At 37.3% G+C, this 12608-nt stretch overlaps 2 protein-coding genes across 2 annotated transcripts; both read right to left on the minus strand.

Annotated features, from left to right (window-relative positions):
* Nucleotides 1-4: 4 nt before the first annotated feature.
* LOC134244342 (interferon-induced protein 44-like) lies at nt 5-8515 on the minus strand (the record flags this gene model as incomplete). Its single annotated transcript, XM_062726616.1, has 7 exons — nt 8491-8515; nt 6727-7297; nt 6228-6289; nt 4133-4330; nt 2109-2255; nt 726-897; nt 5-193 (listed from the first exon to the last, which is right to left on the minus strand). Coding segments are annotated over exons 2-7 (1300 nt in total), but the record flags the coding sequence as incomplete, so codon positions are not given.
* Nucleotides 8516-9436: 921 nt separating this feature from the next.
* On the minus strand, nt 9437-10475 carry LOC134244345 (uncharacterized). Its single transcript, XM_062726617.1, has 2 exons — nt 10176-10475; nt 9437-10072 (listed from the first exon to the last, which is right to left on the minus strand). The coding sequence occupies exons 1-2, from the start codon at nt 10473-10475 to the stop codon at nt 9437-9439; spliced, it is 936 nt and encodes a 311-aa protein (XP_062582601.1).
* Nucleotides 10476-12608: the final 2133 nt, after the last annotated feature.

A 12608-nucleotide genomic window follows, 5' to 3' on the forward strand; every position in this document is an offset into this window, starting at 1 on the left:
ACATTGGTGTCAAGTTCTCGCTCACTCTCGTAGTTCTTGACGGGAATCACGTGAGATCTCGGTAGACCAATCATCATCGCCACCCTGTCCACGTACTCCTGAATGGCGGGGACCAAATACGTCAATCCGACGTCATGCTGCAGGGGCTCACAAACTTTGTCAATCTTTGTGAGTAATACAACCTGAGGGATACCTTAAAAGTAGCCAAACAAAACAAATTTATAAATGAATGAATGATATGGTGAAAATGAACAGTATTCAAGATCAAAGTCCATAAAACAATACAAAATAGGAGCTAAACACGGACCTCCAAAACATAAGAGGTGGGATCAGGTGCCATGGAGGAGTGAGTATCCGCTGCCGACCGGTCACACCCGCTTGTGCACCTTGTCATGATCGGGAAATAACGGGAAAAATCGTGCAAATCCAACAAACAGGTATGTATACAATAAAACAAACATTTCATGTTATATGATGTAAAACATATTATTTTCACACTGAATAGTCTACGAATTTTCCCGTGCCCGATCCTGAGAAGGATCACACAATCGCGACGGTCTGTGCCGGCTGACAAGGGATGCTTACTCTTTCGTGACACCTAATCCAACCTTTGATATTATTAGAGGTCCGTGTTTGCTCTACCCTTAAATTTATATTGCTTCCATAGACTTTAAACTTTATGTTTCATTTAACTGATCGGTGGTAATACAAATAATTTTTTATACCTCTTTGATTCATGGGTGTTTGAAGATTTCTAATTTTTTCTAGAATTTTCTCCGACATGACGTCTACTGTTGATGCATCGATCACAAAGGCCACACAGTGAATCTGATCCTTCAGCTTCGGGGCCTTGATAAACCCTGGGGTGTCTGGGGTCAGCGGAACCGAAGGGTTGAACTACAAAAGATCATACAACTAATAAATGTTCACCCTTTCATCCTTTACAGGATATATTTAAGACTGTTTAAACATTTTAATATTACTTCTAAAAACGATATGTGTTTGTTAAACACTTATGCCCCCGTAGGTAGCTTTCAGCGAAGGTTAAAGTTTCTCAAATGCAAATCAAACTTCATGGTCATGAGAGGTCTGAGGAAAAAATATTAGCCAAAGAAATGACTTGTGAAATGAATATATCTGTGGAATTTTAAAGCCCAAGCACTAACGATTCAAAAGCTGGGATCAAGGTTAAAGTTTCATGTGTCAAACTCCAATGTCAAGGTCAACGAGTCAAATTAAAGATACCAAAGGGAACGCTTTTTTATGTGAAATATTAAAGCCTTGGCACCAACTGTTCAGAAGTTATGGCAAAGGTTAAAGTTTTTCAAATTTAAAAGTCAAATTCCAGGGATCAAAGTCGAAATTGTTGACATTCTAAGGAAGTCCCTGTCACAAGAAATGCTCCTAAAATATGAAGGCCCTGGTACTAACTTAGTCCAAAAGTTATGTCAAGGGTTATTATTTTTTTTAAAGTGGGTCAAACTCAAAGTTCAAGGTCAAAAAGACAAAAACGTATAAGTGTATCTATATCTATGGAAGGTCTTATCACAATGAACATACAAGTATAAGTATGAAAGCCCTAGGACCAACTGTTCAAAGTTATGACCAGGGTTAATATTCGAACCAAATTAAAACCCACTACATGACATATTTAAACACAGAGCATGCTAAAATCTCACATTTGCAATATGTAGTTGCTGAAAAGATGGTAACAAAAATTTGGTCTGGACAAAGAGGAAGTAGACATCGGATTTGACACTAAATGAATCCTAACATATGGCATGCCTATATAAAAGTTTTCTTAATCAACAATCATCTACAATGAGTAGTTGCTGAGAAAACTTCGATGAAAATGTGTTACGGACAGACATACAGCTACTACACATACAGACATACAGACACACAGGTTAAAACAGTACCCTACCTCTCCTTCGGAGAATGGTATAATAGATATGAAAGCCATAGCTCCAACCAATCAAAAAATATGGGCAAGGTTAAAGTCTTTGCCGACAAACAAACAAATAGAGATAATTAAACCGATAGACAGATGAACAGTGCAAAATTAAACTATCTACCCCCGATTATGAGGGCATAAAAATGAGACACACAATGTATTTATCTGGCACATGACCATCCAATAGATAGCACATTTCTTGCTTTTCGATCCCCTGTCCTTCTTCCAGGCCACGTGAGTCGCATAACCGGAAGTTGAGAGGTTTACCAGAAGGGCCATTTCTCACTTGGTAAGCTCTGAACTACAGTGTGAAAGCAAATATATTATAATAGATTTGACATTATTTTTTCTTATATTTATCGCATTTAAATATCGATCAAATTTTCAAAGATTCAAGAAGACAAAAAAGAAAAAAAAATATTTAGATATAGAACGACTTGGTATAACCTGCTTTACAACATTATTACTTATTTTACCTCAAGTAAAATTATGACACTGACTCTTGCTCCATAAATAACAAGAATAGATATGGGTTACCCCATATCCAAAGATATTCGACTGTTAGATTTAATATGTTTAACAGTGTTTATAATGACGTTAATAAAAAAAACTGCACTGTCTAATTATGGAACTGTTGTAAATATCGTGATTCCATAGCATTACGGTCACCCAGTCTCCTAACAAACAGTACACATAGGCCTACATGTACCTGTAGCCTTGGTCTACACACGTGCAATGGAGCTGTCACACGCATCCAGCGAGATCGGAGAAACACGTTTTGTTTTGCCGAGAAGTTACGGTGTCAGACAAAACTTTTCTTTTCTTAATTAGATCATATAAATACGAATTCTGATTAATAAAAATTATACAATCCCTGTTGAACTTTATATAGTTTGTACTAACATTTGCATCTGCAACAACTTGTGTTTAAAATGGCCGGGTTGGGAAAATCAGGACCGGGTCGGAAAATTCTAAACTGAAAACATGGAAACCTTTTTTGTTTTGAAAATAACTGAAATATACTAATATATTTGTCGCAGAAATTACTTACATTATTCAAGTTCTATATATAATGGTATGCTGAACTTCAACACGAACCCGAATCTCCAACCCATGCAGTTCTCGTTTTGCCACACATACCCTACAGTTTACGAAGTGTACACACGAGCAGGCCAGGGATTGAAAATTCCGTCATTTAATAATACACACACACAGAATGATTAATTTTTTCTTTAAGAACAAATTGTATGATAATTAACGGACTATAAACATGTACTTAATACAATTGTTGATATAGTATTATCAATTCATTGGTGAAAAGATATGAATCGAAGAATGACCTAATTATTCTCTGTTATCAAACACGTAAAAAAAAGGCTGAGGAGGGAGCGAGCGTAGGAATATTGATATTTTTTATTTGCATTTCGGGGGGAAAGTGACTTTCTAATGATATTTTGACGTTATTTTTGATTTCTTTAACGTATGACATACACAACTTTACTCTTATCATGAACAATAATGTTGTATCTACTTATCATGATGGAATTATTTTGGTCGGACCAATATGTGTGAGCTGCCGCTGAATACAGTTATATATCTTGCAAAGATAGTATGCATTGATCGAATATATAGAAAATGTCATTTATTTAAGTAATGTTATCTTTTAGACCTTTTAGACGGTCCTTTTGAATCTTTGAAAATTCGATTAAATATTTTGAAAATCAACAGCTTATAGACATAAAACCCCTTTATTTTATAGTTGTGTAATGGTTTGGAGCGTGGAAATTGGCTTTTTCGAGCTCCATTCCTCTTACATATTCTAGTATATGATTTAATGCCTCGAGCCACCTCTGAACTTTCAGGTGAAAGGCTTGCCAAGAAGAGAGTATTTTGGTTGTGTCTTCGAGAGTGGTAATGGTTTGGTCATGACCATGGGACTGGATACCGGTAGTTCAAATACCGGTAGTTAGAACACCTGTCTATCGATAAAGGATGTCACAGGTTCGATTCCCGTCCAGAAATATACACTTTCTCCATTACAGATGCAATCCGTATTTTTAAAAGCATGACGCGAAAATCCCCGGATATAGCCAGTTTGAAAAAGATGACGGCAAGGTTTGATCGTTTGATCCTTATTTATTTAAGTAGTATCTTACAACTGAAAGGCACATATCTTACCTGCGTGGTGAGACTGTGGTCAGCCGTTCCGCTACACGCCTGGCTGGTCACGTAACCGCGGAAGATGGAGTTCACTGTATTAAAGAAACTGGACTTTCCCGCCCCTATCTGACCAATCAGGAGGACTTTTGTCTGACGTAACTTCAGCTGTTCTAGTGGTCTGTAGTTCTCTATTTCTTCCTTCAGTTCTTGCATTACCTACACAGTTTCAAGATAAAAATACGTTATATTGTATTTATCACTTTTTTCTCGACTACTTTAAGTTAAATGAGATTTTCAGACTTGGTATCATCCTTGTGTTGTCTCTTTGTCGGGTCTAAACATTATTAAAAACAACAAGTTAACAACAACTTATTTCCATTTTCAGTCTTCTATAACTAATAATGTTTCTAGAAAGGGATCTATTTTTATGCCCCCGTAAACGAAGTTTGTGGGGTATATAGTTTTTGTCATGTCCGTCCGTCTGTCTGTCTGTCTCTCTGTCTGTCTGTCCGTCCGTCTGTATGTTTGTCTGTTTGTCCGCAAAAGCTTTAACCTTGCCTATAACTTTTGATTTAGTGGAGCTATAACATTCATATTTCACATGTGTATTCCTTGTGACAAGACCTTTCCTTGGGTACCACTAAATTTGACCTTTTGATCTTGACCTTGGAGTTTAACCCACTTTAACACAAAAATTTTGAACTTTTACTTTGGCCATATTTTTTGAACAATAGATACCAGGACATTTATATTTGATATATGTATTTTTTGTGAAAAGACCTTTCATTGGATGCCAACAAGCTTGTCCTCTTGATCTTGACCTTTGAGATTTCCGTATCTATGAAAAAACTTTAACCTTGGCTATAACTTTTGAACATTAAGACTAGGGCTTTCATACTTCACATATATAATAATGTTGAAAAGACCTTTCATTGGATACCAAGAACTTTGACCCTTTGACCTTTACCTTGGAGTTTGACCTACATTAAAATTACAACATTGACCATAATTTTTGAAGGGTTTGGACTAGGGCATTCATACTTCACAAATTTAATTCTTGTGACAAGACCTTTCATTTTCAAGAACCTTGACTCTTTGACCTTGATCTTGGAGTTTGACCTACTTTTAACAATCTTTAACTTTGACCATAACTTTTGAACAGTAGGGGCTAGAGCTTTCATATTTCACATGTGTAATCCTTGTGAAAAGTCCTTTCACTGGATATCAAGAATCTTGACCCTTTGACCTTGATCTTAGAGTTTGACCTACTTTTTACAAACTTTAACCTTAGCCATAACTTTTGAACGGTAAGGACCAGCGCTTTCATACTTCCCATACGTAATCTTTGAGACAAGGCCTTTCTTTAGAACCCAACAACCTTGACCCTTTGACCTTGACCCGGAGTTTATCCTATATTATTGTTAAACCTTGGTCATAACCCTGAAACAGGTGTAGCTAGCGTTTTATATTTCGCATTTCTTGTGAAAAGGCCTTACTTTGGTACCAACATATTTGATCTGCATTTGAGAAAGCTTCACCTTCGCTATGTTGCCATACGGGGGCATCAGTGTTTCACAAACATATCTTGTCTTTAACAGCGATTACAGCTTACTTCATTACATAAATATAAGAATCACCAATAGGTAATAAACAATATACTTTATCGCAAGATACTGTAAAATTCGATGTCATGACGTCATTTAACCTCATCAGTATTTTGAAATTTCATATGGATTACATCACAGGGGCCGGTAACATACTGTTTTTGATTTTACATAATCACTATATTTTTTGTATATACATTATAATAGTGATTACGTAAAATCAAAAACAGTATGTTACCGGCCCCTGTGGATTACATCAACGAAACATTCATACATGTGTGGCAAATAAGTCTTTGCCTGATGCTACAAGTTACAAATACAGTTAAAATAAATATTCTAGGTTAGTAATCTTTTTTTCCAGTGTATATGTTTAAGTATTGTTCTAGACTTTTTTCAAACTTGAATTATGTTCAAATGTATATATGTACACCTGAAGACGGTTTGATCTGGGCATAAGAACGGCGGCGGTAAGACAAAGTAATTTTAAAAGCAATATGACATTGTTTTACCCTTGTTGTCCATTCTGGAGTTTTCCTCCAAGGAACTTCTAACGGATCATTCAAGTCACATTCTGCAAGGGAAATCATTAACAAGGGAAATCATTAACAAGGGAAATCTTAACAAGGGAAAGCATTAACAAGGGAAAGTATTAAAAAGGGAAATCATTAACAAGGGAAATCATTAACAAGGGAAAATATTAACAAGGGGAATCATTAACAAGGGAAATCATTTACATCGGAAATCATTAACAAGGGAAATCATTAACAAGGGAAATCTTAACAAGGGAAATCACTAACAAGGGAAAGCATTAACAAGGGAAAATATTGAGAAAAAGAAATTATAAAACGCCAATAATGCACTGAAGTATGTATATCCTATTAATATTTTGTGTTAAGGGGATTCAAACAAAATTTTAATAAAACTTTGTCTTTTTCCTCTGTGTTGTTTAGATGCAAATGTATCTGCAAGGTTTAAAGTTTTACACATCATTTGAATAATATTACTCACCATCGACCTGATAAACTTCCAAGTCCTTTACTTGTAAGTTTCCATTGGCAAAGGAATTGAAGTCAGTTCCTTTCATGTCGTAGGTGTGACCCAGATTACAGGACCCATTAAGAGCAAAAATACCATTACTTGCATTGATAGTGCCACCGAATGTTGCAATATCATGCCCTCCTCCAAAATAAGGTCCATGACTTGTATTGCAATATATTCCGTTAGCATGTTTATCCGGTTTGATCAGAAACTGGTTGGGTGACCATTTCCCATTGAACTTTAGCTGGAAGAGAAAAGCCTTAGGGTCGGAGACGTAGGCTCCTCCCACGCTGGTCCAGTTTTGAGATGTGAATCCCCCGTACACGGTATCATTGTTGTTGTACAGGACAGTCACAGTCATCCCCTTGTTGTCACACTTGGAATGGAATGTCGAACCGGAACATCCGTCCCTGGTTATCTTATACAAGAGTCGGAATTTCCTCCGACCCCCAATCCATTTCAGGAGTTGATCTGTTTCTTCCTTTTGTAGGATACCGGCCATTTTCTTCTATGTGATACTGTTGTATTTTTCATATATTTTCTGATATATAGAAAATGAATCTTAATATGAATATCTCGAATTTTCAATAAATTGTAAAATGGACGTAACCTTTTATGAATAATTATTCAACGTTTGCAATTACGTCGATCAATCGCTCATCAAACTAGACAGCTAATCCAGTTTTATAAATGTACGTGTAAAATGAAAATGAAATAGAAATAAAAAAAACAATACTAGGAGCAATATTGACAAGTTTTTCCCCGTTAATGTCTGTAGTCCTGACCCACAGACATCAGACACATTTATAGTGAAAATCAGTCGCAAGAGTTAGGCTCCAGACCTTCACTTGGCGAAATCAATGTACTAAATATCGAGAAATCACCGTACTTAACTTTCTGAGAGTTTTGACAGAGATCATTTTTCAAATGTAAATATTTTCTGGCCAAATTTGTCAATGTAAATATTTTCTGGCCAAATTTGACTCAATATGAAAAAAACATGTTCTATTACAAAAAATTTCTAAAAAGAGCAAGCTAATGAAGCTTTTGACATACAAGTTAATGAAACAAGGTAATGAAAGTAATTATCTTGCAACTGAGTTCTATGGTCGAAACCATGACTTTGTCACCAAATAAACCATAGCATCATTAAGTCGAATGTTGACTAGGTTTTTCATCCAATTATTATTTGCACACTGAATTGTCTACAGATTTTTTGTTTAATTGGTCAATGGGGCACAGACGGGTGTGATCATTCGACAGGGGAAGTTTACTCCTACATGGCACCTGATCCCACCATCTGACGTTTTTTGAGGTCATTTTTTGTTTTGCTCCAGGTGTGTATTGCTCAAAGGATTTTTTAAGCTTGAATACTGTTCGTTATTTCCATATTTCAATTCAAAGAAAACAAAATGAAATCGAAAGTACATCTAGAATTATTTCTTTTTCGTTTTTTAAACAGTACTACATTACCCTGGGGGAAAAAAATTATTCAATTGATTTTTACAATGAAAAGAACTTTTGCATGATTAAGACATGAATTCAATATCTTTTCTCGAATTACTTAATTGATCTAGAATACATTTCTTTTGGAGTACGCGAGCACAAACAATCATCTTTTAAAAAACCTATATATATTTTTTGTTATTCATAATCACACTTATAAATAATTAATAAATTGAAGAAAAAAATATAACGGAACTGTGACAGATAATAAACTTCTGTATAAAATACCTGCAAGTCCATGTGTTATTGCTTACCTAGATCATATTTCAAGTGATAAAGTATGGTAATCCAGGATTGACATAATGTTTTAAAAATGTACCAAATACCCTTTAGGTTAAACTCGTTACCAGTGTCATGTGCCCAGCCGAGCGGTCTATATATTCAATTGGACACGTACCCGGTTACACCCGGGATTTCTGCAGTGTAACAATTTAAACAAATGATCTGTATTTTGTCCACTAGGACACAAACTTAATCAATATATTTACGATGATTATTTCAACAATTTACCTAATCAATATATTTACTACGATTCGCAGAACAAAATCAAGGGACAATTTGACTCCGGACCACTTGTCTCACCCCTAACCAATGTCCCGGACAACTGGCCCAACCAAGGGTCCAGGTTACTAAACCAAAGGTCTCTAGTCAACTGGCGTCTCCAGTTCACTTTGGCACTAGGGTACAGACTTATTCAGCCTTTATTTCTAATGCCAAAGCTACTGAGGTCAACCAGTTGACGCAACCTATACAATAAGGCTTATTCAGCCCTAAAGTAACCTTATTGTGACTCAGCTTATTCAGCGTCGTCACTTTATCTTATCACCCTTACTATTTTATTTCCCTTACCTGGCCACTTCTTAGATCAGTCTGCGGCAGTGAACGTAACTGTACTGATTCCGAGATAGACTGACTGAATCTGTCAACACCCGCTATATATATAGCATAGGACTGGTCTATTTCATGGTAGGGGAAACAGGTCATACCAAGTCAAAAACCCTAACATCCCTTGTTACACTGATTGGAATAACCCTGATTCATTACATCACCAACCCCTTAAAGTCATACGTCCCGTATGAAAACAACAACAATTCAAGGGTAACAAATATTTATATAGTTTTTTTTTTTTATAAATGCACAGAATATCTTTCTGAATGTCAACAATAATCAAACTCTAAAGCAGTTTCTTCTTTTCAATCTTCTTAATCTGCTTTCCATCTTCAACCCACTTGGTGATTACTTTAATACTCTCCGTGAAATACACTGGGTCAGTTTGAGACTCCTTGTGTTCATGTTGTGGTTTTTCTGGGGTTGGATCAGAAGGTGTGGCTTCTGTCATGGGGGTAACTCTAGCTGGTGTAAATACTGGCAACGGTCTGGTCGGTTTACGATAAAGTCTACCTTCTTCTCTTTTGGAGTCATCACCACACGGAAGTTCCTTCTCATTCTTATCTGCGCCTCTTTCATCTTCACTCTCACTTTCACTTATATCCTCCGGGAACACCCCTCGAAGATCTCCTGGATCTTGCTCCACCCAAGATTCACTTTCTGACAAACCCTCCCCAGAACTTTCCTTTTGGACTACATCTTGCTCGCCGCCTCTTTCTTCCCCAATGTCATGTTTCCTTTTGAGATGCCTTCTCAAGTTTTTAGACGTTGTGGAATTGAAATCAGAATAATTGCAAAACAGCAGGTCTTTGCTACGTTTCCCGATGTGGTTGGACAATTCCTCCTCTCTCATAAAACGATATGGACAGAAAGGACACTTTCTTCCCTTATTTACGGTTACCTTTGTCTTTGTCATTGTAATCTATGAAGAACAAAATAAAAACAATATTAAACTATCTGTTCACAAAAAGAAAACTTAATAACGATACATATATGTTTTTCTAACACATTAGTTAATCCCTGACATAGTCTGACATCCATTTTAGTGGACGTCGTTTCCTTTTTGTGAGATCTGGCGACCAAATATCATTTTGATCGTCTGATTCTATATTGATTTCTGACCATGTCTCCTCCACTTGGTCACTTGTATTCCCTAAGTCATTTCTTTTATCAGAGACCTTATTCTCATTTTCTAGACTTCTCTGATCCTTTAACTCAACAACTTTACTAGAACTTGATTCTCCCCTCAGCAGCTGAGGGTGCTGTTGTCTTATCCTGTCTACGTGGACAACCTGCTCTCGACCTTTTTGTCCACAATTAATCATGTAGGTCAGATCAGAACATTTGCCTAGGATGGTATAGGGACCATGCCAATACGAGGTCAATTTCCCTGATCTATCTATTTTGCGAACCGGAAAGTACACAAGAACATTATCACCGGGGGAAAACGTTTCAAAGCTAAGCTTTCTGTCATGATATGTCTTTTAACGACACATCTCTTGCTTAGTATTTTCCCGAACTATTTTGTGAGCTTCTTCCAAGCGTTCCTGTAATTCCCAAACCCATTGGCTTCTTGGAGTGACTTTCACTTCTCCTGGCAATTCGTAAATTAGGTCTAGGGTGTACAGGTCTCTCTACCTAACATTAAAAAGTTCGGTGTATAGCCTGTGGTCTCATGAACTGCAGAACGATAGGCCTGCATAACGTATGGGAGAGATTCATCCCAGTCAGTCTGGTGCTCGTTTACGTATGCACTAAGCATGATTGCAAGGGTTTTATTGAACCGTTCAACCATCCCATCACTTTGAGGGTGATAGGGGGTTGTTCTGGTCTTTTCAATGTGTAGTAATGCACAGAGCTCTTGAAATAATAGACTTTCATATTGCCTGCCCTGGTCCGAATGAAGTATTCTAGGCACTCCAAATTTTGCAAAGACTTCCTCTACCAATATACGAGCAACTGTTTGTGCCTCCATGTTAGGCATGGCAAAGCTCTCGGTCCACTTGGTAAAGTAGTCAGCGACTACCAAAATATAGCGGTTACCCCTCTCTGTCTTTGGCAATTCTCCTAGAATATCCGTGGCCACTCTCTCCATAGGAATCCCAGATTCCACTATCTTCATGGGCGCTTTCTTTGAAACATTCAGATATTTTCTCTTGGAACATTTTTCACATCCTGCAACATACGCTCTTATGTCCTTTCGGCAACCAGGCCAATAGTACTTACTTCGCACTCTTTCAAGTGTCTTCTTGTGACCTAAGTGTCCTGCCCCTTTGAAGTCATGGCAGAAATAAAGTACCTTCCGCCTCTCGCTCCATGGTATTATAGCTTGAAAGATAGGACTTCCTTTTCCAGGAATCCACTTTCTGCACAGTAACTTATCGTTGATCAGTAACAAGTCCCATTGTCCTACAATATCTCGAACATAAATACTTTTTCCTGCTAGTTCTTCAGCTTTTGGTTTTGTCCCATCCTTTAACCATTTGATCACCAATGCAACATCTTCATCGTTTTCTTGAATACTTTTAAGGGACAAACCATCTGACATTTGGGCACCATCCTCATTGTTATTAATTGCATGTAGAGCCCCTGATTCCTCTTCTTGATCCCATGCAGTAAAGAAACCACATTGCTTGCAGGGTATCCTACTCAGGGTCAGCATTTTGGTGTTGTGCTCCTGGCCGGTGTTCAATCTACATATCATATGTACTCAATACTTCTAGCCATCTGGCTAGTTGGCCCTCTGGGTTCTTGAATCTCAATAACCACTTTAGGGAGCTATGGTCCGTTCTGATACAAAATTTTCGTCCCTCAAGGAAATGTCTGAAAACTTTTACAAAATGAACAACTGCAAGGAGCTCCTTCCTAGTGACGCAGTAGCTTCTTTCACTCTTGGACAAGGTACGGCTAGCGTAAGCAATGACTTTCTCATGACCTTCTTGTTCCTGAGAAAGTATAGCCCCAATAGCATCTCTGCTGGCATCCGTGTCAAGGATAAACTCTTTAGTGAAGTCAGGGTGTCCTAACACTGGGGTAGTTATAAGTTTTTGTTTCAAAAGGTCAAAAGCGATCTGGCAATCATCGTTCCAGACAAATGGTCTCCCTTTTCCAGTCAACTTATGTAGGCACTTGGCAATCGTTGCGAAGTCCTTTATAAACTTCCTATAATACCCACCATATAAACCAAGGAAGGACTTCACCTCCGTTGCACTTGTTGGTACAGGCCAATTCTTCACACTTTCTATCTTTTTCAGGATCTGTCATTATTCCTTCTTCAGAGATAATGTGGCCCAAGAACTTCACAGATCTCTGGAACAAATGGCATTTCTTGGCTTTTAGTCGTAACCCAGCTGATTGAAGTCTGTCAAATACTTTCTCTAAATTGGTCATCATTTCAATGAAGGTTTTACCCATGATGATAATATCATCAAGGTAAACCAGACAAACCTCCCATTGTA

This window comes from Saccostrea cucullata, unplaced genomic scaffold, assembly GCF_032062105.1.
Source record: "Saccostrea cucullata isolate Sc308-1 unplaced genomic scaffold, CSIRO_AGI_Scuc_v1 ctg2561, whole genome shotgun sequence".
Classification (NCBI taxonomy): Eukaryota; Metazoa; Mollusca; class Bivalvia; order Ostreida; family Ostreidae; genus Saccostrea; species Saccostrea cuccullata.

Bases quoted from the DNA above. Each gene is read 5' to 3' on its own strand.
- LOC134244345 (XM_062726617.1), bottom strand. From the start codon at position 10,475: ATGATTAATTGTGGACAAAAAGGTCGAGAGCAGGTTGTCCACGTAGAC. The intron at 10,073-10,175 runs GTCAGGGATTAA...TGTTCTTCATAG, and splicing joins TAAAATGGATGTCAGACTAT to ATTACAATGACAAAGACAAA.